The 27,385-nt window shown below is 54.3% G+C and overlaps 2 protein-coding genes across 10 annotated transcripts in view; one reads left to right on the forward strand and one right to left on the reverse strand.

Moving 5' to 3' along the window:
* The window catches only part of BCORL1 (BCL6 corepressor like 1), a 65,143-nt gene extending 47,774 nt beyond the window's left edge, over positions 1-17,369 (forward strand). For all 6 annotated transcript variants that reach the window (XM_021080543.2, XM_013986421.3, XM_085008793.1 and 3 more), the window contains 5 exons: positions 1,707-1,873; positions 2,683-2,828; positions 10,759-10,836; positions 11,918-12,071; positions 15,499-17,369. In XM_021080543.2, the coding sequence (XP_020936202.2) occupies positions 1,707-1,873; positions 2,683-2,828; positions 10,759-10,836; positions 11,918-12,071; positions 15,499-15,781 (828 nt within the window). In that variant the 3' untranslated portion in view covers positions 15,782-17,369. The remainder of the gene's footprint in view (positions 1-1,706; positions 1,874-2,682; positions 2,829-10,758; positions 10,837-11,917; positions 12,072-15,498) is intronic.
* A 7,072-nt stretch (positions 17,370-24,441) lies between these two features.
* The window catches only part of ELF4 (E74 like ETS transcription factor 4), a 41,352-nt gene continuing 38,408 nt past the window's right edge, over positions 24,442-27,385 (reverse strand). For all 4 annotated transcript variants that reach the window (XM_003135369.5, XM_005673902.4, XM_005673900.4 and 1 more), the window contains one exon: positions 24,442-27,050. In XM_003135369.5, coding sequence (XP_003135417.2) covers positions 26,249-27,050 — 802 coding nt within the window. In that variant the 3' untranslated portion in view covers positions 24,442-26,248. The remainder of the gene's footprint in view (positions 27,051-27,385) is intronic.

Here is a 27,385-nt window from a genome sequence, read left to right on the forward strand (position 1 = left end):
GAGGCCTGATTCATTCACCATCATTCAGTTAAGTTGTTGGACATTTTCGTTGAAATGAGCTCCTTGACTGTGTATCTTTGCCCACCACGCCAGTAATTTTCTCAGGCTTTGCTCTGAGGGGTGCTGCGGCTGGGTTATAGAGTAGGCCCTCCATTTTTTAAGGCTTCCGATCCCCGTAAGTGACTTATTTAAAGACCACTCCCAGCCGGGCTGGCTGGCATGGGAGAGCCACACAGACAGCATCTCACTGGCAAGCCACGTATCTTTCTTTTTTTTTTTTCTCTTTTGCTTTTTAGGGCACACCTGTGGCATATGGAAGTTCCCAGGCTAGGGGTGGAACCTGAGCTATAGCCGCTGGCCTACACGACAGCCACAGCAATGCGGGATCTGAGCTGCATCTGTGACCTACACCATAGCTTGGTGTCAATGCTGGATCCTTAACCCACTGAGCGAGGCCAGGAATTGAACCCTCGTCCTCATGGACACTATGTTGGGTTCGAAACCCACTGAGCCACAATGGGGACTCCCCCCCTATCTATCTTGAGTACCTAGCGTGGAGGCCTGCATAACTGCCAAGGGAGATGTAAAGAAAAAACAACAACAACAACAACAATGACCAGCCCTTTTCCTTTAAGTTAACTTTCTTTTACCTGGGGCCAAACCAGCCAGCAGGAAACCATAGGGAACCAATCAGGACAGAGCAAGAGCAGGCCCGACAGCCTGTCAGGGGAGGGGGGAGGAGCCCGAGGCCAGGGGAGGAGGCAGCATCTGCCCAGGTGAGAAGAGTAGGGGCCTTGTGATCCTCTGGGCAGAGAGAGGCAGCTAGATTTCCCAATCTGGGAGGCAGCACCCCACACGGGCACACACGAGCCCACGCCAGCTAGCCGGTGAGTTAGCTGTCAGTCAGGATGGCTGAGTCCCATCTCACCGGGGCTCCGGGATGCTGATGATAGGCCCCTGGTAGCTGCCACCAGCCTGTTTCCCTCTGAAGGGGGGCTGCTGCCTTTCCTGTCCCCTTCAGCTCATTCACCAGCTTCATCCTGTACCAGCTCAGCTGCTTTGAAGCCTAGAGTCCTGCTTCTGGTCCTATCATCTCAGCACAGGGAAGCTGATCATTACTATGGATGAATGGCCACACTGGATTATATGTGGAACAATCTTGATTTGAGGGGAGGTCTAGAATTGACTGCCCTGGGGTAAACATCCAGGGATGGTACTTAAAACAATTAAAACCAGCATCCAGGGATAGTACTTAAAACCAATTCTTTCTTCCTAGTTCTCGAATTACTGCCAGAGGCTGTGCTTGCCAGCACATGTCTCCTCTCTCTGGTCTAGGGCTGTCTCGAAAAGTCCTAGACTAGGGAGCCAGTGCTCAGACGGGTGAGCCCAAGGCTTTGAGCTCTGTCTGGGTGGGCAGGTGAGCCTCTCTGAGAGCCTCGTCCGGAGGAGGGCCCACACCAGATCACCCAGATGAGTCTTCCCAGGCATTAGAGCGTCTCCCTGCTGCTGAGAACTCGGCCTGGAGCTGAGCCCCTGGCGATGGCAGCTCAAGATTGATTTCCTTGCCAAAAGATTTTGAGATTTGCCTGTCAGTCTCTGGACGAAAGAGCACGTTCTGAGACTGGACATTTGGATAGCTTCAGAACCACCAGGGTGGTTCCAGGAGTCGGGCCTCTCTGATCACAGCGCTCCCCCTGTCCCCGCAGGATGTTGTCCTGTACTGCCTTCAGAAAGACAGTGAGGATGTGAATCACCGCGACAACGCCGGCTACACGGCCCTGCACGAAGCCTGCTCCCGGGGCTGGACCGACATCCTGAACATCCTGCTGGAGCACGGGGCCAACGTGAACTGCAGCGCGCAGGACGGCACGAGGCAAGAAGCCGCTCCCTGTCCCCTGCCCACCCAGCCCCTCCCTCAAGACAGCCTGCCCCAGTTTGGACCAGTTTAGGTCAAGGGTGCATGAGTTCCTGGCTGGCCAGTCCACAGTGGTTGCTGAGGGAAGGCTGTGGTTGTCTGGGGACCATCCTGTCAGATGCCCCCACGCACCCCTCACGTCATCCTGGCAGGATCTCAGGCCTTAAGAGTTGGGAGGCTGATCTTGGGGCAGTATCCCAGTTTGATTCTTGATTTGATCTCTATACTCTTTTTTTTTTTAAATAAGACACCTGCCGTGTCTTAAAGAAATTGCACCCTTTTCCCGTGCTCTCTCTCTGAGGGCCTGGCCAGAATTGACACCTGAGCTGCCTACCGAGTAGGGGGACTTGGGTCAAAGGATGCAGGCTCCACTCAGTTGCCTCCCGGCGTGCGGAGCAGCTCTGCTCATCCCTGCTCCGGGCCAGTTTATCCAGTTTTTTCCATTCATACTCCCAGCATCTGCTTTCAGTTTATCCCTGGTCAGGAGCCCATTCTCCCCTGAGCTTCAGGGTGGCCAGTGGAGCTCCATTGTGCCCTAGGAACTGTCCCATCATGGTGGGGAGGCATAATTGAGAGGAATTGGAGGGATGAGAAAGAAGTTGGTGACAGAAAGGGGGGGCGCAGGCTAGAGGTGGTTCTCCCACCGAAGTCTTACCCACATTACACTGCGGTCACCTCACTGGACTTTCCCTGATGACGTGGCCTGGAACCTGGACAGCCAGGTTCCCACTTGGGCCCTGCTCTCCTCACCACGTGTTGCCTCACAGGCCAGTTCATGATGCGGTGGTGAACGACAACCTGGAGACCATCTGGCTCTTGCTCTCCTATGGGGCTGACCCCACGCTGGCCACCTACTCGGGACAGACGGCCATGAAGCTGGCCAGCAGTGACACCATGAAGCGCTTTCTCAGTGGTGAGTACGGCCCAGACGAAGACTTGTTCTAGGGGCTGGCCTCTGAGCCCTGAGCTCCCGGCAGGTGCTCTTCACCTCCCTCCGTCTCCGGCAGCTCCCGTGAGCGGCATCAGCCTGCTTCACAGGCTCTCCTTCTGGCCGCTCAGAAATCTCTGTGCACTTGAAAATGCCCGAAGGTCGCTTCCTCTTGTCCCTGTGCTGTGAGTGTCCATGTCGCATGCCTCTTCTTCCGGGCCCTGGTAGCCCGCGGGGGCCAAGTATGTGGGTAGGCCTCCCCGAGGGACTGCAGCCCCACTAATAGACTTAGTTGCGGGCAAAATGAGTTGACTTGTGCTTTGAATGAGATGTCAGCTACAAAGAAGTGATGCGACGTTTGGCTTTTGGTTTTGCACTTTCTCTCTCTTGATGATCAAAGTCCAAGCCTTGGGACCCCCTCCCGATGCTTTATTCCCCACACCCCTTGCCTGTGTAACTGAGGTTCCCTCTACCTGCTCTCCCCCATTCCTTTCTCTTCCTCACTCACCTGCCCCCTCTGGATAAGTGGTATTAAGGCCCACAGCAAGGGCCACAAGCCAGCTTGCGTTTGTTTTCTCATTAGCGGATGACAGCTGTTTGTCTGCAGTTAGACAGCTCCAGTGAGTTGGGCAGCGGGGACGGGGAGGAGGGAAGTCTCGCTTGGGCATGCTCAGTGGGAGTCTCCTCAGACTTGACCTCGGGGATAAAGGAACCCCGCCTCCTTCATGACATCACAGCTTGGCCCTTGATCTAGCAGGGACTTCTTCAAGCGGCAGGCATGGGACAGAGCAGCTGGAAGTTGTGTCTCTGATCCTCCTTGGAGGCTTTGAGGGAACATGTTTCGATGTTTCCCTCTCGCACTGGAAGCCCACGGGACTAAGGATTTGCCGGAGGCCGCTCCCTTTCACCCAGGCTGTGGCCTCCGTTAGTCCCGAACCCTGCCCCCTCCCGCCTCAGATACAGTCCTGGGCCCTCAACCCAGGGGCCCACTTGTTTATGGAACAAAGGTTAACTGGGTAGCAGATGACGGAGAAAGAAACAAAGGAGCCTGAACTAAAGGTTCCCTTGGAAAGAGGACTGGGGGGAAGCGCCATACAGCCATCTAGGTACCAATAAACGCTGGAGTGGGGGTGATGGCAGGCCGCTGAGGGAAGCCTTGAGGCCTGCCCGGCCAGCCACCATCCAGTCCACCCTCAGGCCTACCAGTCCCTACAGTCCCTGGCCGCCACTGCCCCGCCCCCGCCACCTCGGGCAGGCCTCCTGCCCCACAGCAGGGCCCTGCCTCTCTGGCTAGGGGCGGGAGGACTGCCTTTTCCCTCTGCGAGCTCCGGGGTCCCAGGCCCCTGTCCGTGCAGGGCGGAGCTGCTTGGGGATGGTCCTTCAGTCATTTGTCCTGGGCCGCTGAGGTGTTCACTTGGTAGACCATCCCCTCCCCAGGGCACGGGGCCAGTCACCCCTTGTGGCCCTTCCCACAAACCACGTGCCGCATGCACTGTCCTCCAGACACACACGCGTTGTTGTCTGCCCTCCACTCGATTCCCAGGAAAAGCTGGCCTACAGAACACGCAGAGCGTCTCCACATGGTAAAAGCAGTGCATGACGCTCGCTGATCAGCGGGTCTCATCCAGGGCTCTCTGGGCTAGAGACGGCCCTCCTGAGGCCTTGGGGGTCCCCTTGTCCAAATCGAGCTGTCTCTGACCACCTTAGTAAGCAAAGTCTTTCCTTCCCTGACCCCTTCTCCAAATCCCCAAGGAGTTTGAATGTTAAAACCACTAAAGTAGTTAATAAATTAGAAATAAACATGTTTTGGAGTTCCTGTTGTGGCACAGCGGAAATGAATTGGACCAGGATCCATGAGGATGCGGGTTCGATCCCTGGCCTCGCTCAGTGGGTTAAGGATCCAGCGTTGCTGTGGCTGTGGTGTGGGCCGGCAGCTGTAGCTCCAATTCAACCCCTAACCTGGGAACCTCCATATGCCGTGGGTGGGGTCCTAAGAAGCAAAAAATTAAGAAAAGAAAAAGAAACAAACACATTTTTCTCTCTTCTCATTTCTGTTAAGTAATTCCGACTCCTGGAGAGCCTTGTGACGCCTCCTTAACCTGACTCGAATGCTGGTCTGTGTCACAGACTCAAGATTTTCCTAATTCCAGTACTTCCTGGTCTGTGCAGCCGAACAGCTTCATTCACATCTTGATATTGTTTCTCAACTTTGTGGGCATGGAGCTATAACTTCATAATGGGGGCCAGGAGCTGAAAGGAGTGTTAAAACTGGGCCACTTCTTTTCCATGCAAATATCGAGAGCCGATTAAGGGCAGAGCTCTGACTGGCTGGTAGGGAAAGCGCTGGCCAGCGGGCTAGGACCTTGGCACCCGGGGAAGCCAGCATTGGCAGTAGTCAGTGGGCTCCAGGAGGAGGGACTTGAGCCCAAAGGCTGTTTTCAGGGGATGAGAAGTTAATACTCAGGGTCTTTTCTTTTTAGTTGAGAAACTCACCTCACAGGACTATTTTGAAGTGAACAATTCAGTGGCATTTTGCACATTCACAATGTTGTGCAACCACCACCATGAGCTTTTTCGATTCCTCGAACTCTTTCTCTTTTTTCATCCCCATCCCCTCCCCTCCCCAAATCTCAAGGAACCACTGGGTAGCATGGCTCTGAGGTTGGAGACTGGGGAGGCATCCCCTCCGCTGCCCCCCTCCCCAGTCCCTGTAGGTAGACGCGTTGGTGTGGATGTCTGGATTTCTTTTTTTTTTTTTTTCTTTTTTTTTTTTTGATTTTTTTTTTTTTTTTGGTCTTTTTTGCTATTTCTTTGGGCCGCTCCTTCGGCATATGGAGGTCCCCAGGCTAGGGGTCGAATCAGAGCTATAGCTGCCGGCCCACACCAGTGCCACAGCAGCACGGGATCCGAGCCGCGTCTGCAACCCACACCACAGCTCATGGCAACGCCGGATCGTTAACCCACTGAGCATGGGCAGGGACCGAACCTGCAACCTCATGGTTCCTAGTCGGATTTGTTAACCACCGAGCCACAACGGGAACTCCTGGATTTCTTTTTACCTCTCCTCTCTGTCTGGATGAGGTATTTAAAAAGCTTTTGACTTTTCAGCCCCAAGCATTCGCCTGACCAAATTTTCCATAGACTAATTGTCTTCTTCCTCCCCTAGCGGAGATCCCACTGGGCAGCAAATGCAGGTGAATCCCTGTGGGATGCAAAGGACAGAAATGCTGAGCCAGAGTGTCAGGGTTGCACCTCCTGTAGAGCTTCCCTCGTTTCGTGCAAGCCCCCTATTCTAGAAAAGTCTGGGAACCAGATCCTCGTTTAAACACACACTGGAGTATCACTATTTACAGGTATCCTGTAGTGAATTCTTTTGTCATCTGAGGATGCTGGTAATTCATGTGGGTTGAAAGTGCGGATTTTGCTACATTGGCTCGGCTTAAAAGTGAGGCCCATTTCTTGCGAGATCACGAAGGTGCAGTGGCGCTGCTTCATGCGTTCGTTCATCTGTGCATTTGCAGAGCACCCGATAGATTTCAGGTACAGTTCTGGGTAGTTGAGGGCCTGGACCACCAGGCCATCCAAACCCTATGAGAATTCTTTGGAAGCCCTCCTCCTTGAGCCACATTACTGATTTGTATTTGACTCTTTGAAGAAAATAATATCCAAGCTAGCCAAGGGAAAGGGATTTGTTTTTCGTCTTCTGTAGGAAAGAATGTAGGAGCTGGGGGAGTTGTTGCAAGTTTGGTTCGGGGCATCAGAGAGGTATCAGGACCGCTTTGCCTCCTGCTGATGAAAGGCTTAGCAGTTTACCACTTGAGGTCCCTGTTTTTGTTTTTCCTGCCAGAGACCTCGGCCCCGTGACCTCATGTCGAAGACCGCTTGTCTTTTGTTTTTTTCTCCTTTCATGTCCCTCAGCTGGTGACTTGGTTGGAAGAGATAGAGAGGGGTATGATGGGACCCTGGGAAAAAGAGACACCGATTGCCAGGGTCACCACTCACATGGAGTTCTTTAAAAAAATTTTTTTTTATGAAGCTGAAATTCACATGAAATTAAGCATTTAAAAGTGAACAATTCAGGAGTTTTGGTTGTGGCTCAATCTGACTAGCATCCATGAGGACTCAGGTTCGACCCCTGGGCTCACTCAATGGGTTAAGGATCCGGTTAAGTTGCCGTGAGCTGTGGTATAGGTCACAGACTTGCGGCTCGGATCTGGCGTGGCTGTGGCTGCGGCGTAGGTGGCAGCTACAGCTCCGATTCGACCCCTAGGCCTGGGAACTTCCATATGCTAAGGGTGCAGTCCTAAAAAGACCAAAAAAAAAAAAAAAGTGAGCAATTCAGTGGTGTTTAGTGCATCACAGTATTGTTCAACCACCACCTCTATCCGCTCCAAAACATTTTCACCCCCAAAATGAAACCCCATAGCCATTAAGCCGCTGCTCTCCTCACCCACCTCCCCATCCCCCCTGGCAAACACCCGTCTGCTTTGTCTCCGTGGATTTGCCCATTCTGGATACTTCACATAAATGGAATCACACAATTGGGGCCTTTTCCTTCTGACTTCTTTCACTTAGCCTGTTTTCAAGGTCTGTCCGCGTAAGTGGCACATTTTTAAGGCTGAGTAATATCCCCTCGTGTGAGTCGATCACATTTTCTTTTTTCCGTTCATCAGTTGGTGGCCACTTGGGTTGGGTCCACCTTTTGACGATTGTGCCTTAGCACTGCTACGGACGTGCATGAACGAGTACTGAGTACGAGTTTCGAATTCTTTGGGGTACGTGCCTCAGAGCGGGGTTGCTGGGCTGAGGGTACTTTTTGAAGGCAAGGGTAAGAGAAAGGTAAGGGGAGGGCTGGGGAGAATCAGGGACAAGGAAAGTCACCCTCCACCTGATTGCCCGTGAGGACGTCGGAGGAAGCGGGCACGGAGCCGCCCCATCAGGCAGACCCTGGCAGTTCCTCTTGTGTGCCACTCGTGGGCCCGCTCTGACTTTTGCAGCTTTGCTCAGGCCAGTTGGGCTCTCTCAGAAAGGCAAGTTCACCTGCAAATGACAAAGATTTGTTGTCCGTGAGGAGAATTAGAGGCATGGGCCAAGGGGCTTTGACAGCAGCTCCAAGCCAGGAGCCCCAGGAGTGCGGTGAACGAGGGCGGTTCCGACAGAGTCCCCCTGTGACCTCTGGGGGGACAGCAATCACTTGAATGCATATGTCCCAGCATGCACACTGTAGACTCGCCTTGTAGCCTTGTCTCCCTCCCTCCCTCCCTTTCTTCCTGATATCCTTATTATGCTCTTACTGTGTGCCGGGCACCTGGGCTTTGGTACTGGGAGACAGTGCTGAACGGGACAGATGTGGTCCCTGCCTTTTGGGAACTTATGATCTCATTCCTTTATCTCCCGGGACACCTAGCACAGCGCCAGGCACAGAATAACCACCCACCTAACTGGCAGATGCCTTCAGAAGGAGCTGCTTCCAACTCCCAAGTGGCACGGGGTACAGAAGAGGAAGTAAGCTGGCAGCCATGACCTCAGAGTTTTTTTCATGGAAGGCACAAAAGAGCTAATGTACGTGGCAAAAGGTCTTCCACTCTGGCTGCTCAGCCTTTACTTTGAAAGCTTCTTTCTGACTGCCTTTTCCTTCTGGAAGAAACCCTTCACCTCCTAGAAGGGTGCTAAAAAAAATGACTACTTTCAGTAGCTCCCAACAGCTGCTAGGCATTTTCTCTGATAGAATGTGGGAGCTGAAGGGAAGGTAGACTGGGCTGTGGCAGTGCCTTCTGTCCTGGAAGCTTACTCTGCGCCTTTTTTTTTTTTTTTTTTTTTTGCCATTTCTTGGGCCGCTCCTGTGGCATATGGAGGTTCCCAGGCCATGGGTCGAATCAGAGCTGTAGCTGCCAGCCTATGCCAGAGCCACAGCAACGCGGGATCCGAGCCGCGTCTGCAACCTACACCACAGCTCACGGCAACGCCAGATCCTTAACCCACTGAGCAAGGCCAGGGATCGAACCCGCAACTTCATGGTTCCTAGTCGGATTCGTTAACCACTGCGCCACGACGGGAACTCCAGCTCTGCGCCTTTAAGAGTAGCTGCCAGCCCCCTCCTGAAATTTGGTTTTCAGAAGCACCCTCATCCCACCTCTGCCCTTTGGACTCTCTCCTGTCCTGTTGCCCAGGTGTCACTTGAGAGCTGATGGCAACCATACACAGCTAAATCAGCTTGCCAACTGTACTGCGTGGCACACTGGCAACCTTGGGGCCATGTGCCCATAGATGACATGGTTGAATTTGTCATGAAAACCCACTTTGGTCCACGTGGGGCTGAGAGGTGAAGCAATTCACCTAGATGATGCTTAGCTAGGAAACTGGGAGGCTAAGGGTGACCTGATATTTGTCTCAGATCAAGTAAGCAAAAGGTGGTTTAAAATCTTTGGTTGGCGGAGTTCCTGTCGTGGCTCAGTGGTTAACAAACCTGACTAGCATCCATGAGGATGCGGGTTCAATCCCTGGCCTCATTCAGTGGATTAAGGATCTGGCGTTGCCATGAGCTGTAGTGTAGGTCACAGACACGGCTCAGATCCCGTGTTGCTGTGGCTCTGGTGTAGGCCAGTGGCTACAGCTCCCATTAGACCCCTAGCCTGGGAACCTCCACATGCTGCTGGTGCTGCCTTAAAAGACAAAAAGACAAAAAAAAAATTTTTTTTGGTTGTTGTTTTTTAAGTTTTTTTGCAGTGCTGCTACAGCGACAATGCCAGATCCTTAACCATCTAGGCCACCAGGGAACTCCTAAAATGTTTTTTTCTAAAATGTTTTTTATTGCAGTAAAACGTAACATAAAACTTAGTATTTTAACCATTTTAAAGTGTACAACTGAGTGACATTAAGTGCATTCACAATGTTGTGCAACCATCGCCACTGTCGAGTTTCAGAACTTTCTCATCATCCCCAAAGGAAACCCATACCCACCAGGCAGTCACTTTCCATTCCCTCCTTCCCCGCCAGCCCCTGGCAACCACCAGTCCTCTTTCTGTCTCTATAGATGTGCCTGTTGTGGATATTTCATGTACCGGGACTCATACAATATGTAGCCTTTTGTGTCTGGCTCCTTTCACTTAGCGTGTTTTCAGGGTTCGTCCACGCTGCAGTGTCCATCAGCACTTCATTCCTCCTCCTGGCTGAATCATAGTCCATGGTGTGGCTACACCACATTTTGCTTATCCCCTAAGCAGCTGAGTGACGTTTGGGTTGTGTCCACTTTTTGGAGATTGTAAATAGAGCTTCTGTGGAATATTCAGGTATAAGTTTTTGTTTGAATACCCATTTTTCATTATGCTTTCTTATCTTACTTTGAATTGGTAGGATCGTGACCTGATAGATGAGCAGCGGGGAGTTAAAAGCCGGGGCTAGGTCTAGGCTTCTGCTTGCAGATAATTCCCTACATCATTTCAGGCGGAGGTCCCAGGCCTGCAGGCCTTTGGGCTGATGGGTTAGCTAGCAGAGCAGGCTGGCTGGGGCCTGCGGGGATGGAGGGCGCATGTGTCGCTTCTCCCTCCAGCTGTCGACATGCAGGAATGTGGACACAGCGTTGCCAGTTCTCCTGGTTTTCTTTTTTCGAGAAAAGTCAGAGATCCAAAATTTTCAGTGAAATCTCTGCATTTTAAAATGTTAGAAGTTAATGAAATTGCAGGGGTGTAAAGCACTGGACCCAAACCCCGGCGGCCAGCGGGCTGAGTCTGGCCGGTGGCTTCTGTTTGTACCCTCTGCCGGAGCAGGACGCGGATCTCTCCCGGCTTGCTCCCGGCCCCTCCTCTGGTCCTTCCTTTCCTTCTCGCACTGGCCTAGCCCTGTGCGCATACCCCTTGCTTCTGGATTCCTCCTGCAGCCTACCTCCTTTTCTCACTGCCCTCTCTTCTTTCTCCAGATCACCTCTCGGATCTTCAGGGCCGCGCAGAGGGTGACCCTGGCGTATCCTGGGACTTCTACAGCAGTTCCGTGTTGGGTAAGCTTCAGGCGGGATTCTTCCCACCCTTGTCCGGGGCTCAGAGGTGTGGAATCCGACCTGGGTTTCGCTCATTCTTCTCAAAGACACTTGTGACGCTGGGGAGGCAGCCCTTCTTCGCCTGTTAGTAGCTTAAGACCCTCAGCCCAGACTAGCCCTTGCCTCCCTCAGACTTAGAACTCCTGGCCTAAACCAGGGGATGCCACTGGTACAAAACCCTCTAAAAAATGGGTTTTTTTTTTGTTTGTTTGTTTGTTTGTTTTTAGCCCTCTACCGCTCCCCACTCTGGGTATTTTAAAAATTCTCTCTTTTTCAAGCTCCCTCTCTCTTCCCTTGTTCCCTTGTCCTACCCCTGCCAGAAGCCCGTATGTGCATTGTCACTGTTTTGGGTTTTGCTGACACTCCCAAGGGACCTAGGCCCTCATCTGGCAGCTACCGTTCCCTCCCTGCCCGGCCCCGAAGATGCATTCAGAGTCTCTGAGCTGGCTGCTGTCTCCCGAGCCTTTAGCTTCTGGCCTGAGGAAGAGCAGCGAGCCTTTATCTGTGGCCGCCATCCAGCATTCACCCACAGGGCCAGGGCTGCAGGTCAGGGGATGTGCCCACTCCTTAGCTTGGGGAAGCCAGAGCCAGAGAAGGATGGGGTGGAAGGCAATGGGCCACACCTGAACAGTGGCGGCGGCAGGGAGCAGGCTGAGAGCCCCCCCTCCCCCGACTCCTGGGGATCCTAGCAGGCAGTTTGGTGGCTTGGGAAGGCTGCAGTTTGAAGAGCAAGGGTTTTCCCTTGCCTTTGACTGTGGATGGCATCTTCAGGCTTGTCCCTGCAACAGTTGGGCAGCGCATCCTTCCCACCAGCTTGCTTTTTTCCAGTTGAAAGGTGGCCACAAAGTCCTACCTCCTGGGGCTAGAACTTTTATGCGCCCGCCCAAGGACGTGAGCCATGGGGTCAGAGACACTTGGCCCTGACCAGGGGTCTGGTGGTCTGTCTCCTAATCACCCTGCGTTCCACCCCTTTATCTTGTTGGAGCATTTCTTTTCTTCAGTTTCGTGTGCGTAGCCCATTCCCTGTTTGATGTCTTTACAGAGGAAAAAGACGGATTTGCCTGTGACCTCCTGCAGAATCCTCCCGGGAGCTCTGATCACGAAGGAGATGATGTGGAAGAGGATGATTTTATGTTTGAGCTCTCAGACAAGCCTCTTCTCCCTTGCTACAACCTCCAAGTGTCCGTGTCCCGCGGGTAAGTGTCTGAGAGATCCATGGGGACCGAGCGCTAGGATCCTGGCAACCCTGGCGGGCCGCTCTGGGAAGGGCGGCGTTCTCCTGAAGGAAGGCGAGACCTGGAGAACACATGCTAGAGCACGGGACAGATCACACCTGAGCAAGTCCAGCCGGACCTTCCAGCCCAGATGAGATATGTTCAGAATAGAGGCCGTAAGCTCTAGGGACACCAGCTATGTATATTTTCCAAAACCCAGACCTAGATTCACTCTCTGAAGGATGTTTGTGCTGTTCCTGGGTGAAAGAGATGTTCCGGGAGATATTTGGGCTGGTGAACTGTTAGAATCTCTGGAACATTTCTGTGGTTTCTGGGGACAGCCAGACAGAATATTTGAAACTGAGAGTCTTGGAAAAGCCGGGACATATGGTAGCCATAGCTATGGGGCCACCGGGGTCCTTAAGTAATCCACAGGCTGCTCTCTCTGCCTTAATGTTGGCGAGGTGTTGGCATTGGTGCTGTCCTCTCTGATGACTGCGTATTTTAGCGAGGATCAACCGTTTTCGGAGACTGGAATATCCTTGATACTTAGCATTAGATCTAGGACCCAACTGAACCTTTATTTGATAGTTCAGAAGGGAGGTCGGCGGCCTGCAGCGCCATGGCCGTGCTGGTTAGGAGGATGCAGGATACACTGGCCTTTCGTTCTTGGCCTCCATCATTAAGTGTCCTCTTCTTGGTGTCTTCACATAGTTCAAATACCTTTGCAAACACCTGTAAGGATACTTTTTCCTCTGATACCTATTTTTAAAATATCAGACCTAATTTTTTTTTTTTTTTTTTGTCTTTTTGCCATTTCTTGGGCCGCTCCTGCGGCATTAGGAGGTTCCCAGGCTAGGAGTCCAATCGGAGCTGTAGCCGCCGGCCTACGCCAGAGCCACAGCAACACTAGATCCGAGCTGCGTCTGCGACCTACACCACAGCTCACGGCAGCACCGGATCCTTAACCCACTGAGCCAGGGATCGAACCCTCAACCTCATGGTTCCTAGCCGGATTTGTTAACCACTGCGCCACGATGGGAACTCTCAGACCTAATTTTTTTATAATGAAAGCACATGAAGTGCACATGCTAGAGGGCTGGCCAGTGGATTAAGGACCCTTTGAGCGAGCCCCTCCGTTGATTGCTCTGACCACTAGACCATAGTTTCTCAGCATCCCTTCCGTCCAGGCCTGATAAGAATAAAAATAGCCTATATGATGACACCAGTAGGGATCAAGTTTCAGGGGCTTTTGGTCCTTATTCTTCCGGGCATAAGCTGATCCCCGAGGGCAGGACTGGGCCTTTGGGATATAGTATTGCACAGTTAATTAATTCCTCCAAAGTATTCAGCACCTCCTTCTCTGAAACAGGATCTTGGGCCCCAGGCCGTAAAAGGACCAGGGTAGTGTGCTTTAGGTGTGGACAGAACACCGGGCAATTCAGCAAGCCGGGTGGCAGGCAGGTTTTTGGTTGAGAGCTTGGTACCAGCAAAGCTGGTTTTCCTGGTGGTATTCCTCCAGCGCCTCTTCCAAATCTGCCCTTCTCTACAGCTGCAGCACAAGGTGAAAATGTATGATCTTGAAGAAGGGGGGGGGGCGTGTAGAATGGTGACTCTGAGGCCCTGTGGGGTTCAGAAGTACCTTCTGAATCATCAAAGCAAGACTGAATTCTCAACAGTAGTGTTCATGTTCCCCATAGGGTATTTTTCCCTCTATTCTTTGAAGGCGACGTTCAAGTATCCGGTACCTATATTCCCTTTCTCTTAACCCTGATCGTGTGTGACCACAGAGGTTATTGTCATTTGGAAGAAATGATGCATTTTAGGGACAAGGACTGTGGGCCTGCGTAGACGTTCTAGGTGCTGTGCAGAACATTCAGTTCCAGAAACATGTCTTAAGTAGTTGTACCCGGTCAAACTCAGCCCTAGAACACAGTTCTGGCCTTCAGAGACTCTCCAGTCTTGTGGAAGAGACAGACGAGAATACTATTAACTCTAATAAAAGACCAAATATCCTAAGTATATTTATTATTGTAAGAAACTCAAACAGTTCAGAAGGGTGTCGAGTTCCAGTCCACTCCAAGTCCTCGTTCCTGCGCCACAGAGAGAACCACAGTTTACATTTCTTTTATATTCTTTCCAAAATGGGCTCCGTTATAGGTACTGGGACGGGGGTCCAAACCGAGTGCCATGAGACCATGGAGATGTGATGAGCAACCAGTTACATCTGGGGAAGGCTTTACACAGTCTGTCCTGGGCCAGCGAGGAGAGGAGGATGCAGGGTGTGGCATGAGCAAAGACCCTGAGACATTCAAGTTCAGAAAGCCCGGAAGGCAGGACTGGTCCTTTTTCAAATGGCTGGCCCTCAGTGGGATGGGGGATACAGAATGTGTGTGTGTTGGGGGGGGGCGATTGGGTGGAGGTTGGGCTGAAGGGGTTGAATGGGGTCAGGTTTGGAAGGTCTTCCATGATAATCATGCCTTAGAGTTGGAAGGGGTTTTTGCTGGAGGTACTGGGGATCCATTGAAAGTGGTTTAGGGAGCGAGTGAAAAGGTCCGATTTTCTTTTTAGAAAACAAAGAGTCATAGAGGACCCATTGAGTGGTGGGGTGCAGAAGAGTGACTCTTGGCAGTGGGAAACTAGTTAGGGGGCTGATGCAACATGGTCCAGGCCAAAAGTGGCAAAGGCTGGAAGTGAGACAGTGGAACGGTGACGAGGGACAGCCCTGGAAACAGGGCCCGCTAACGTGGGGCTGCAGCCTGCCTGCCTGCCTGGTTTAGTCAAAGCAAGCATGCGGCCGGTGCCGGACTCGCGGCCCCCCTCCCAGCTGTCCCCAGGCTGCCGCCCAGTCGGGTGTGCTCAGCAAAGTCAGACTGACTGGCTGTAACGTGAGCTCTGGCCCTGCAGAAACCATGGTGCTGCCGCCGCCGCCGTGGAAGAAAAAAACTTGTCTAATGCATTCCAGAGCCAAAGAGAAATGCCTTTTGGATTACCCGCAGTTTAGGCCTTTCTCCACGGCTCCCCCTCTGCTGGAGAAGATCTTGGAGAACAAGGAGGAAGGGAAAGCAGGCGTGAGAGCAGGAAAGGGAAACCGGACAGAGTGGGGGGCGCTGGGGGAAGAACGGGTCCCAGCAGGTGGTAAATGCCAGGTCACGGGTGCAGGCAAGGCCTGGGGAAGCCTGCTCAGAGTTTGAGGTCCGGGAAGGCTCGTTGCCCTCCTGCTCCCACGTTTTGGAAGAGGTCGATCACGGGTTGAGTGCCCACCACTTAGCAGAAAGCTGGGCCTGCCCACGCCGGGGACACGAGGACGTTTCCGCCACGCCCGAGGAGCCTGGGGCTGAGGGGAGGGCAGCCAGGCGGCAGGCGTGCCCTCGGCCGCTCCCCTGACTCCCAGGCTTGCCTTTTCCAGGCCCTGCAACTGGTTTCTCTTTACCGACGTCCTGAAGAGGCTGAAGCTTTCCTCCAGGATCTTTCAGGCTCGGTTCCCGCACTTTGAAATCGCCACCCTGCCCAAGGCCGAGTTCTGCCGGCAGGTGGCCTCCAGTCAGCTGCTGACTCCTGCCGAGAGGCCTGGAGGCCTGGACGCCACCTCCGCCCTGGGCTCCTCTGAGACTGTGGAGCTGGTGCGGTACGAGGCGGAGCTGCTTCGCCTCCTAGGGTCGGAGGTGGAGTTCCAGCCCTGGAACAGTTGACCGGGAAAAACGCCCCCCCCTTCTGTCTCCTCCCAAGTTCACCCCTCCCCCACCTCCCGTGTCTCTCCCCACCGAGCACCGGACTGCAGACTGAGGCAATAACACGGACCAACAAGAAGCCGCCTTATCAATGCCAGCATGCCAGCAGTAGTGACTGGATTCTGGATTTTTTTTTTTTTTTTTTTTTTTTTTTTTTTTTTTTTTTTTTTGGTTACAGTTAGTTCTCATCTCCCTGTCATCGTCATTGTTGTCGTGGTTGGTGATGGGGGTGGAAAGTTGAACTCTGCGTCTGAGGACAAGAGGTCCCAGGGGTGGTGGGAGGTGGCGCCAGGGTCCCTTGGACTGGCTTCCTTGTGTGTGACCGAGATCAAACCTGGGCCCTGGGTGGCTGCAGCCTCTCTCGAGAAATGAAAAAAGCCCAAATCTCTGAGCGCCCCCTCCGTTCCCCTGTGTTCTTCTGTCTTCCATAGTATTTATTTTATTAGTATTTAATTTGTATTGTTTCATTGGTTTCTGATAAGTCTGTATCACTGTGACGATTTGAGACAACTCGTTGTATTGAGGGACTTTCCTCACCTCCTTTCTTTGTCTTTCTTGATGAAGCTCTGAGGCCGTGTCCCCTCCCTCTGAAAACCTTCCTCCCAGGTTTTTTCCCACCGCTGGGGAGGGCCGGGCGGGCTCGGGGGGCCATCGACTCGTGACCGGTGAAGGCGGCTGGCGCTGGTGCAGGGCTAGGGGCTTGGGGGTAAATCCTGAGGCTTTGGTGCTCACCCCTCCCCCAGTTTATTCTCCTCTCAAGCCCCTGCCCTTCGCAGCAGCCCTGCTGTCTGTCGCAGGTTAGTGTTTACTGGGGAGGGAAGGGCGGTGGGGCTAAGGGGTTAAAGAGTTACTCTAACGAGGAGGGTCGAGAGTGGGTCGCCCCCTCCTCGCTGTCCTCACTGCCCTCCTCGGAGCGCACAATATGGGTTTGTTCCCACAGCTTTCACCCCTGCTCCCCCGGCGACCCCACCCCATCCCGCCCCACCCCGCCCTGGATCCTGAGCCTCTGAGCACCCCGCCCTCGTCCCCCTCTCTCCCCCTCACTGCACCCCTTTCGTCTCTCGCCTTTCTCCCTCTGCTCCCCATTCTCCTTTGGAATCTGCAGAGGGCTCTGGGATTGCCTGCCAGATGCGGAAACCCAGGCCGCGGCTATTTCCTAGGCAAGTGCGCGCAGGAGACTGGCATCCAGCCGGCTCCACGCCTGCCTGGGGACCCGGGGCCTAGTGCGTGTCCCCACCAGGCCTCCCTTCCAGGCTGGGTTTGTCCCTGGAGAGAGTGGGAGAGAGGCCGGGGCTCCGGCTGCTTCCCCCCAGCCCCCTCTGTGGCCGTGTCTTTCCCACTCTTGTTCTTATTTTTCTACCAATTGCTATTTTTCCGAACAATCCTTGTAGAGAGTATGTACCATGCAAAGGCGGGAGGGCCTCCCTATGGCCGGCTCTGGTTGGAGATGGTACAGTTTTATTGTACAGGTGCTAAAACAACAACAACAAAAGAAGAAAATGGAAAAAAAAAAAAGATTAAAAAAAAGGCAAAAAAAAAAAAAAAAAAAGCCAGTTTGAGGATGGGACAATCTGTTCTCTGGAGACTCCTGACCCTGCAGGAGCATTGGTGGTTATTTTCTTTGTATTGTGTTTGTTCTTTGTTCCCAGGGGGAGGTTCTAGGCCCCCTTCTGTAGGACTGCTCCCCACCCCCACCATACTGCCCAGTTGGTTTTGAACAGTTGTTCTCCCTTTTTAAAAAAAAAAAAAATATATATATATATATAAAGTTGAGGGGTTTTTTTGGGTTTTAATTTTTTGATTTTGTTGGGGTTCATGGTATTGTGTGGTTTCTTTTATGTTTGCCTTTACTTTTTGCATTTGGGTGTGTATTTTGGCTGCCCTTTGTTTCGTTTTGAGCAACTGGCTGTGGAGTCGTCTAAAACACTTGCATACTGAAAAACCTGTGTCAGGGCCTCTGTCTCCGGTCTCTTTTCTGTCCTCCCCACATGCACGGGCTTTTCCGTGGTTCAAGAAGACGGCATCCCCACGAAATCAGTGCCGAAAGCCCCAATCCTGCTTTGCAGTTTGGGGGCCTTCTGGGCATAGCCAATGTGGACAAGGTCAAGGGGCCAGTGAACATCTAGGTCACTGGGGTAACATCTAGAAGGAAAAGGAAAGGCAGGGGCAAGTCCTGGGTCCGGGCTAGTGAGGAGAAATGAGTGCTTGCCACTGAACACGCACACAGATTCCTCTTTGGCCCCAGGAGCAGCAGGATCGCAGGGAGGGGCCCTCTGAGGCGGCTGCTGCGACGGATGATCCATCGTATTCAGGCTGCGGCCTGCAGCAGCTTGACATGCGATCTTGGCTCCCAGACCTAGGACTGGCACTGGACCTGGGCTGCAGCGGTGAAAGTGCCGAATCCTAACCAGAACCCGAGCCTCCACAGGGACAGCACAGGATCCTTAATCCCCCTAGCCCACTAGGGAACTCCTGAATGTTCCTTTTTAATTCAAAGGAATCACCTGCCTGCTGGTGCTCTTTCTTGCCCTGGGCCACCTGTGTCAGCAGCTGACTTCATGGTCTTGTCATTGCTCTCGCTGTCTAACCAGTGTCCCCTGCTGCTCACCTGTGGTTCTGCTTTCCTAAGTAAGACCCAGCTCCTGTGGAGGCAAGACGCCCATCCTGGATTTCACAACTTTTCTCCTTACTTCCAAAAGACAGGGCTAGAAGCTATAATTCCTTCTGAGTACTGGCACCTGAACAAGCCTGTTACTGTTTTGAGGGGAAGGAGAGGTTTGCAGGCCTGGGAGGAGGCCCTTTTAAGCTCCGTTCATAGGGCCTCTCACTGCGGCTGGGCTGGGCCTCCGGAGAGCACTGTCAGCTTACAGGCCCGGGGTCGGGGGTGGGAGGCGTGTCTGGCCAATGGGAGGCCAGCCAGCCCTCGGAGTGAACTGCGCGCTGCTCTCTTTGCTCAAACCCCAGGAGCGGGCTTCGACCCTGGTCTTTCTGCTCAGATGGAGGAGCAGCATTAAATCTCCCTGTTGGCCTTCGCTTCTCCACTTTCTGATCCCGAGGCCTTGGGTCCCCGAACACACCTGAGGCCATGTGGTGAGTGCGAGGATCCGGCTGGGCCCAGGATACTGTGGGAGCTCAGAGGAATGCGCAAGGGCCCCAGGGTGGTTGGAAGTGATGCCTAGTTGACAAGTAGGAAAATGGGAATTGGGAGGGGCAGGGAAGAATCTTCGAACTAAGCGGACATCTGAGCACGGGCTGGGAGATAAAGAGGAGGGTCGTGTGTACAAGAAACTGCAACCCACTTCAGTGTCATGGCAGCTTGAAGGGACAAATGGGGAAGGAGGGTGTAGGAGCCCTACCGGCTGTGCCAAGGAGCATGGCTTTGACCTTTGCCTTGAACGATGGGGAACTATGGGAACTCTTGAAACTGGGTAGTGACAGAGGCTTTTTTTTTTTTTTTGGTCTCCTTAGGGTCACTCTCGCGGCATATGGAGGTTCCCAGGCTAGGGGTCTAATTGGAGCTGTAGCTGCCGGCCTACACCACAGCCACAGCAACGCTGGACCCTTAACCCACTGAGTGAGGCCAGAATGGAACCTCCTGTCCTCATGAATGCTAGTTGGGTTCGTTAACCGCTGAGCCATGACGGGAACTCCAAGGCTTTTTTGACTTTACTACATTGGTAAAAATGTGTTGGAGGTAGGACAGGCAGAGGGAGGGGAAAGGGCGATTGCTTGAGATTCAGAAGGAAGGATGATGAGTGAGTGGTGGGGGTACTATAAAGATTTCCATTTAGGGCAGGAGGGAGATGCTGTGGGCAAAATCAGAATGACCCCAAAGGACCAGGAAATGGTCCTTTGGGAACCCATGGACAGCCTTGGGGGCTTGGGTTTGGGTGTGAGGGTACACACACCCCTTTATTTCTCTGGAGAAAGTGAGTTAAAAGTGGAACCAGGAGTTCCCGCTGTGGCTCGCTCAGCGGTTAACGAACCCGACTAGCATCCATGAGGACAGGAGGTTCCATCCGTGGCCTCGCTCAGTGGGTTGGGGATCTCGAGTTGCTGTGGCTGTGGTGCAGGCCGGCGGCTACAGCTCCGATTGGACCCCTAGCCTGGGAACCTCCATATGCTGAGGGTGCGGCCCTAAAAAGACAAAAAGACCAAAAACAAAAGTGGAACCAGACAGCAGTTTCTTGTCTCTCGCTTTCAGATTCCTTTCCCCTCACCTCTGGAGTCCTTTCACTACCCTTCTCCCAGAGTGGAAAGATCAAAGTAGGAGGTTTGGACTGTGAATCCCATAAAGCAGGAGGTAAATCAGCATCCCTGGTCCACACTGGGGTGAGGATGCTGGCCTCTTACTAAATGAGCTGATCCTTTCAGTACAGCCTGGGGGAAAGGGCCTGCCCACCGCTTAACACCCAGGCTGACCTCAGGTGAGCGAGAACCTAATCTTTTGGACCTAAATGGGGCTCAATTTACGGACGACACAGGAGAATCACATTGAGTAAACACGGCTGTTTAGCCGGAGTTAGTTCCTCCTACATGCTGAAGTCACGAGCCGAGTTAATGATGGCCTTACCAGAATGTTCCTCTTTGGGGCGCAGGGTTGAAAGGGAGGCCCTGCTCAAGTCTCACTCTCCCTGAGAAAGGGCCATTCCTCCGCTCTCCCTGCATCGCCGTTTAGGTCGGGGTGGTGAATTGGGCGGTAAACTCCTGTCGGTTCCGTATTCTAACCTATGAGGGTCCCGCCCCTGCTGAGACGTGTGTGCGTGTGTGTTTGGGGTGGGGGGGGATGGAGTCGGCCCCGAGGACTGCCTGCTTAGCTGCCAGGAGGAGGCGCCAAGTGCTCGGGCCTTCTGGACCCCGCAGCGGGGCGGGCCGGACTCCACGTGTTCCTCTAGACTACAGCTTTCCACGGCCGGCAAGGGGCGCTGGCCAGACGCAGCGTTGTGCAGCTGGGCTCGGATGTCACCCCGTCCGCATGCCGGCCCCCCAGGAGCCCGGGCTCGTGCCGCGGGCGGCCGCAGCCATCCGCGGGCAAACGGCTGTCGCCGGCGCCCGGATCGCTGATTTCACGGTTGAAAGCGGCGCCGCGTGAAAGTATAGCTACAAGCAGGCCGCAGTGGGGAGGTGGGCCAGGCCAGGCGCCCGGCGGCACGGGGCGGTGGCCGGGGCTCACTCGCACAGCCAGGACAAGAGCGGCTGCCGGCGCTGAAGGCTAGGCCAGCCGCGTGCTCACCTGCTAGTCCGGGAGGCGGGGGGACGGGGGGGGGGGCGGTGAAGGGGGCGGGGCCAGGGCGCGGCCGGCCAATGGGGAGAGGGCATTCAAAGGACTGCTAAATCCCCCCCCCCCCGGAAAGTGGAGGGGGCGGGGGCCCTGGGGAAAGTTCCAAGATCTCGAGCGAAGAAAGGCCTTGGTTGAGGGCTCACGGTCAGGACAGAGGGACGGGAAGATGTCGGCTTCGGCTGTCTCTCTCTGGAGCGGCAGGCCCCGCCCTGGCCACCTCTCCCTTCCCCGGCTCCGCCAGGCCGCCCGGCCGCCCGCCCGCCCGCCTTCGCTGGCTCCACAGCGCCACCTGCTGGACACGGGCCCCCAGCCTGGCGTGCCAAGGCGGCGGCTGTTGCTGCGACCCACCGCCTTGGCCTCCCAAGCCTGGGAGCGGCCCAGAGGGCAAAGAGCTCACTCACCTCAGATCCAGCGGCCTTTGAGCCGGAGACACTTGCCTCTTTAAAAATACATGATCGGGGAGTTCCCGTTGTGGCGCAGTGGTTAACGAATCCGACTAGGAACCAGGAGGTTGCGGGTTCGGTCCCTGCCCTTGCTCAGTGGGTTAACGATCTGGCCTTGCCGGGAGCTGTGGTGTAGGTTGCAGACGCGGCTCGGATCCCGTGTTGCTGTGGCTCTGGCGTAGGCCGGTGGCTATAGCTCCGATTCAACCCCTAGCCTGGGAACCTCCATAGGAGCAGCCCAAGAAATAGCAAACAAAACAAAACAAAACAAAACATGGTCGGGTCTGAAAGACTAATAATATTTCTTGCCCCGCCCCTTCCACCGGACCTGACATTTCTACCACTCGGTTCCACCCAAAGATGAGGCCATAGTGATGTCCCAGGAAGGGGTCATCAGCAAAAGGCAGGAGTTCAGAGTCCCTCGAGGCACCTGGTGACAGCAAGTCACTGCAGGAAGCAGCCTTGCGTTCCTTGTGTACCCTGGTGTCCTGGGGTGGCCACAGACATGGGGAAAGGAGGCAGCTGCCCATAGCGCTGTAAGAGGGGTCAGCAGCGGTGGTGGCCCCCAAGAACGGGCTGTCCTTCTCCCTCCCCTCTTGTCTGCCTTAGTATAGGGCTGAAATCCTCACGATTAGAAACAGGACTCATTCATTCTTTCCATAAACATTTATTGAGCACCTACTGTGTGCCAGGCACTGTGCTAGGCGCTGGGGATACATCAGTGACTAACACACAGTCCCTGTCCTTGAGGAGCTCACAGTCTATTGGAGGGAAAACATACATAAACACATAGCTAAGGAGCTACTGTGTGCTAAGTGCTACAATAAGAGGTATATACAAAGTGCTGTGGGAGCCCAGAGGAGCGAGTAATGCACTGGCTGCTGGGAGTGAGGAGCAAGTCTCTTGACTCCATTAAACTAAACCATTGCAAAGGCAGGGATGTCGTTGCCACATGACCCTGGTTGAAATGAACCTGTCTCCTGAGGCTCTCCTCTAGCCCTCTCCCATAACTATATCAGCACAGGTTAATCAGATTAGCTAATTTAACACTTTGAGGAGGAAAGAAACTGGACAGGGAAGTTTCTTTAGGGACAGGGGATGTTCAAAGTAGTAACGACTCTTGAGTGCTAAGGCTGGGGGTGGGGTGGGGTGGGGGTTCCAGAGGGCACTGGGCCAGGGAGGGCAGACCCTGGGCAGTGGAGCACCTGCGGTGAGTGCCTGTGCAGAGGGGAGGTCGGAGGTCACCTACCTCAAACTTTGGTCCCCATCTCTCACCAGCTCAATCAGCGACCGTTCACTGATGCTCACTAGATACTTCGTAGTGTGCCCTGCTCTGTGGGTGACATAGTCCCCCGCCCCTCAGAAGGCATCACACTAATTGGGGAGACTAAATAGGTCCAGGTTGTTGAAGATCGATGTGACAGTTTGTGATTATCATAGAGGAGATGTCACAGGCTGCTCTCCATCAGTTGCCAAAAGAGCGGCAATTGCAACCCATTTAAAATGAACTCGCTTGAGGATAGGCTGGTCTGGGGAGGCAGCTTCCATCAACTGAACCCTGAAGGATGCATACAATTTAACTGGTACAGCAGGGTGGGAAGAACACTCTGGCTGAGCAGAACCAAGTAAAGCAAAAGCACAGAAGTGGAAACTCCAGCAGAGGCACGTGCAAAGGCCAGTGCGTCCGTCCGTTTGACTGGAGCAGTACGCGGGGTGGAAGCACAATGTAAGACCCCTGTGGAAGTCAGTTAGGACTTGCTAGTAGAGGGCCTGGCCGGGAGGTCCAAGACTTGGGACCTCGTCTGAAGACAGAGCTGAGGCTAAGCGCAAAATACTCTGGAACAACTGCCCTGAGCCCTCAAGGGCTCCCCCACCCCTCCTCCGGAACCCCTGGACTGCTTCATGACTCAGAAGAGAAAGGGTTAATGCCCAGCTGCTAAAAACAGATCGGAGGTTAAGTTTTTTGAGCATCACGCCTACATGTAAGGCAGTGACGAGCCCCTGGAAGCTTTTTGGCAGAGGAAGAACAGAATCCTGGCCCTAGCAGATTGGAGGGGGTGAGAACGGGTCCCACCCGGGGGGCTGCCGTGTCCAGGGAGGGAGATAAGCTCTGGGTAAGTTGGAGCCAGGCTGGAGGCTCTGGGAATGTAGAGGAAAAGCTTGAGAGACACGGCAAACCCCGCTGGACTTCAGGAGATGGGGAGGGGACAGGGTCAAGTGAACGCAGCCATCAGATGGCCCTCAAATGTTGAGCTTAGAGGGTCAGGAAACTGGTGGCACCATTAAGAGAAATAGGCACGTCATGACGGCCTTTTCGTTTGGAAAGGTGTGTGTGTGTAGGACTTTCAAAATTCATTTTCAATAGCGGGTCAGTCTCTGAGGGACTGACAGGAGTCTAGGTAGAAAATCCAGCAGATCACTGGAAATGGGAGCCAGAAGCCGAGGGGAAAGTGGGGGCCGGAGCTCTAGATTGCAAACCCAACCCCAAAGCACCTCACTGGAGCCAGGAGGACGGATGAGGCCCTTGGGGGCACCCACACCTCAAGCCGTAGATGCGGAGCCAGCAGGCGCACAGACAGAGGGCGGTGGCGGTGGCAGAGGAAGGGGCTGAGCCCAGCCATTGTGGGAGGGGGTAGGAAGTAGTGTCAAGTGCCGTGAGGGCTCGCAGGAGCCAAGGACTGTGACGAAGACCTTCGATGTCACTGCAGGGGTATCAGTGACCTTCAGATGATGAATTCTGTGGGGTTGGGGAGAGGGGGCCCCCTAACCCATGAGGCAAAATCCATTAAACATTTTTAAACATAAAAAAAAAGGTTAAACATGTTTTAACCTTTGTGCAAAAAAACCTTTTAAGATGACCCTTTCTCGAGATGCTTTACTTTCCACCACCAGGAAACTGTCATAATAAATTGATTTTATTAGAAAAAGGCACGTTAATGCCAAGTGCTGGAGATGTGTAATAAATACACTTGTACAACAATACATGGTTCCCTCTTGGGGGAGAAGAGGGAGAACGAGAAGAAGTAAGAGAGGACGATGCCGGGCTTGGCAGTGACGGGGAGGAGAGAGAGAAGGGCGACCGGGGAGGTAGTTAGGTCAAGTGGCTGGTTTTGTGCCGAGGACACAGAGGTCCCGAGGCACGGATTCACATTAACCAAATTCACCAGGTAATACCACTGTTTCTGACATGTTAGGGCTCTTAGCCTTACTCCCGAACTGGGTGGGGAGAGAGGAAAGGGAATTCACAGAAGAGAGAAGGGAGGGGCTCAGGGCCCTAGGCCCGGGGTTGACTAAGTGAGAATTGGCTTTAAAAAGAAAAAGAGAGAATTGGCTGATCCCTTCTCAGAAAGAGCAAAGACGGCAGGAAGAAGCCATGGAGAGACAGATCGGAAGGACGGGGGGGGGGGGGGGGGGGGGGGGGGGGTGCGCGCGCCTCGGCTGCCTGCCGCCTTCGCGGCGGAGGAACCAGGGTGAGCCGGGGAGCTGGCGCTTGGGGGCGACGGCCCCGCTGGAGGCATCTGCCGTGGCCATCGCGGGAGGGGCCGGGTGGGCAGGCCGCCGGGGGACCAGGACGCGGGCTGAGCGGCAAGTAGGCAGGAGCAGGAACGGAGGCGGACCCGAGGCACATCGCTAGGATGAGCCCCAGCACGCCTGGGGATAACAGGGGTGAAATTAATCAAGAGAGAAGCCAGGATCTGGGGTGCAGGCCAGGGCGCCCATGAAGGCTGGTATTACAGCCCATGCATCAATGAATGGAGCCCTTCTGCCCCTGGGGACTTTGTGGCTGGCTCTGACTGTGAGGGGCGCTTCGGAAAGGTATTCTGGGGAGATCAAGGTTCCGGCCCGCTGGCAAATGCCTGCAGGGCCAAGAGGCTGGGGGGCGGGGGGGAAGACTTCATCTAACCTGGTGGGGAGGGGGCTGCTCCCCAGGGCAGAATTCCTTCCCTCTCTTCATGGTTTGATCTCAGTCGGCCCTCTCCTTGTCCCCAAGAACTGCGTCTTTCCCAACACACATGCTCACTGACTCACTTGTCCCCTGGACCTGCCCCAGCTCTGTGACATCTCTCCAGATTTGGGGGCTCAAACCTGCACCCCGTAGTCTCAGAACAACCGAATCTTGGTTTGTACAAAGGGAATGAAAGAACGCTTTCCCTTAAAACAGCAAAGTCCCCATCTCTGTGGCTGAGCCACAGAGGGACACATACCCTTGAAGACCTCACAGCTACACCCCCGTTCTCACCAAAGAAACGGAGATACAGACCCACGAGTACACCCAAATACGTACAGAGATATTCACAGGCGGGCTAGTAACTACTGTGTGGAGGGAGCGAAGATGGTGACATCCAGCCAGGCCAAAAGACTCCTCTCAAAGCCCCGACCCCAGCCCTGGTCACAAACGTCTCGACAGGTTTGCCCTCCATCACCAAGTCAGCCCATCACCCCGACAAGAGCGTATGCCCTATTGCTCTTGAAAGCCATGGTCTGATGCCAGGGATGTTCCAACTGGGCCTGTCTTGGCTATAGTGACACCAGGCGGGGCTGGGGCACCGGGGGCGGGGGGGTGGGGGGGTGCTGGTGTGTGGACAACCCACTGAAATGTAAGGGCAGGTGTGCTACTTAAGTCAGTCTCTCTTAGAGGAAGTCCGGGTACAAACGCTGTTCAATTTTGCCTGGGGGCTCACACTTCCCTCCCCACCCCGCCCTTCATATGTCATGGGGCTCCATCTTAATGAGGGAAGTAGGGTTGAACGGAGAGAAGGGGGCTGGGGTTGGGGATCTGGTCAGCAGGCTCCCAGATGTGGCCACACTAGGCTCAGCCATAAACAGGGACCCTGAGCCTGAGGAGAGCTCAAGTTCAGCCACCGGGGTCAGCCCAACAGTGGGGCGGCTGGGAGGAGAGAGAGTCTGGTTTCCCAGAAGGCTCGGATTGTGGGAACCCCTGGAAACTACCTGGGTTGGAAGTGGCTGAAGGTGAGCCTGATCCCTCAGGAGCTCCCTCAGGGTCTCTTCAGGAACCAGCAGCCCCTCCATGGGGGCCCCAGTCATCACGCCCTGCACATACGAGGAGGGCCTCAGCGGCCCTTCCTTGACCCCAGGGGCGGCTGTGGCACCGGAAGTCCTGATGAAGGCTGCAATGACAGTCCCGGGGGGCTGAGAGCTGGGCCCCGCTGGGCCAGCCCCTGTGACCGACGGTGGTGCTGGGTTGTTCGGACGGTTGGTCCCAGCCAGAAGTTGGGGGAGGCCGCTGAGGATCAGCGGTGCCCCTGGCGCTGCCACTTGGTTCTCTTGGAAGCTGGTATTCAGGGGGAAGGAGGCCTGCAAAGTGAAGGTGTCCTTGAAGGTCGAAGCGGGTGGAACGCTCTGGAGAACGAGCTGGGTGGAAGCAGTAGTACTGGCGGGAGGCCCGTTGGTCAGCACTGTGGTCAGCGGGATTGTCTGCAGGGTCAAGGCCGAGCCCGACCCGACAGGGGCCACTCCCAGGTGGATGTTGCTGGGCACCGAAGTGCTGAGGAGAAACAGAAAGCAGATTTGGTTCAGGTGGGAGGCTGGGCTGGAGGGCACAGGGGGGACGGAGGCGAAAGTGGTTTTTTCTAGATGGTCCTTTCAGCTACTCTTTCTTGAGCACTCAGTATGCAGGCCAGGGATCATTCTAATTCAAAACAAAACACAAAACTGGAGTTCCCATTGTGGCTCAGTGGAAACAAACCCAACCAGTCTCCATGAGGATGCAGGTTCCATCCCTGGCCTCCTTGCTCAGTGGGTTAAGGATCCAGCGTTGCTGTGAGCTGTGGTGTAGGTGCAGACTTGGCTTGGATCTGGCATGGCTGTGGCTGTGGCGTA

Source organism: Sus scrofa, chromosome X (assembly GCF_054392235.1).
Source record: "Sus scrofa isolate SSC_HxYL_T2T_F1_AM1 chromosome X, Sscrofa_HxYL_maternal_Yorkshire_Landrace_v2.0, whole genome shotgun sequence".
Taxonomy (NCBI): Eukaryota; Metazoa; Chordata; class Mammalia; order Artiodactyla; family Suidae; genus Sus; species Sus scrofa.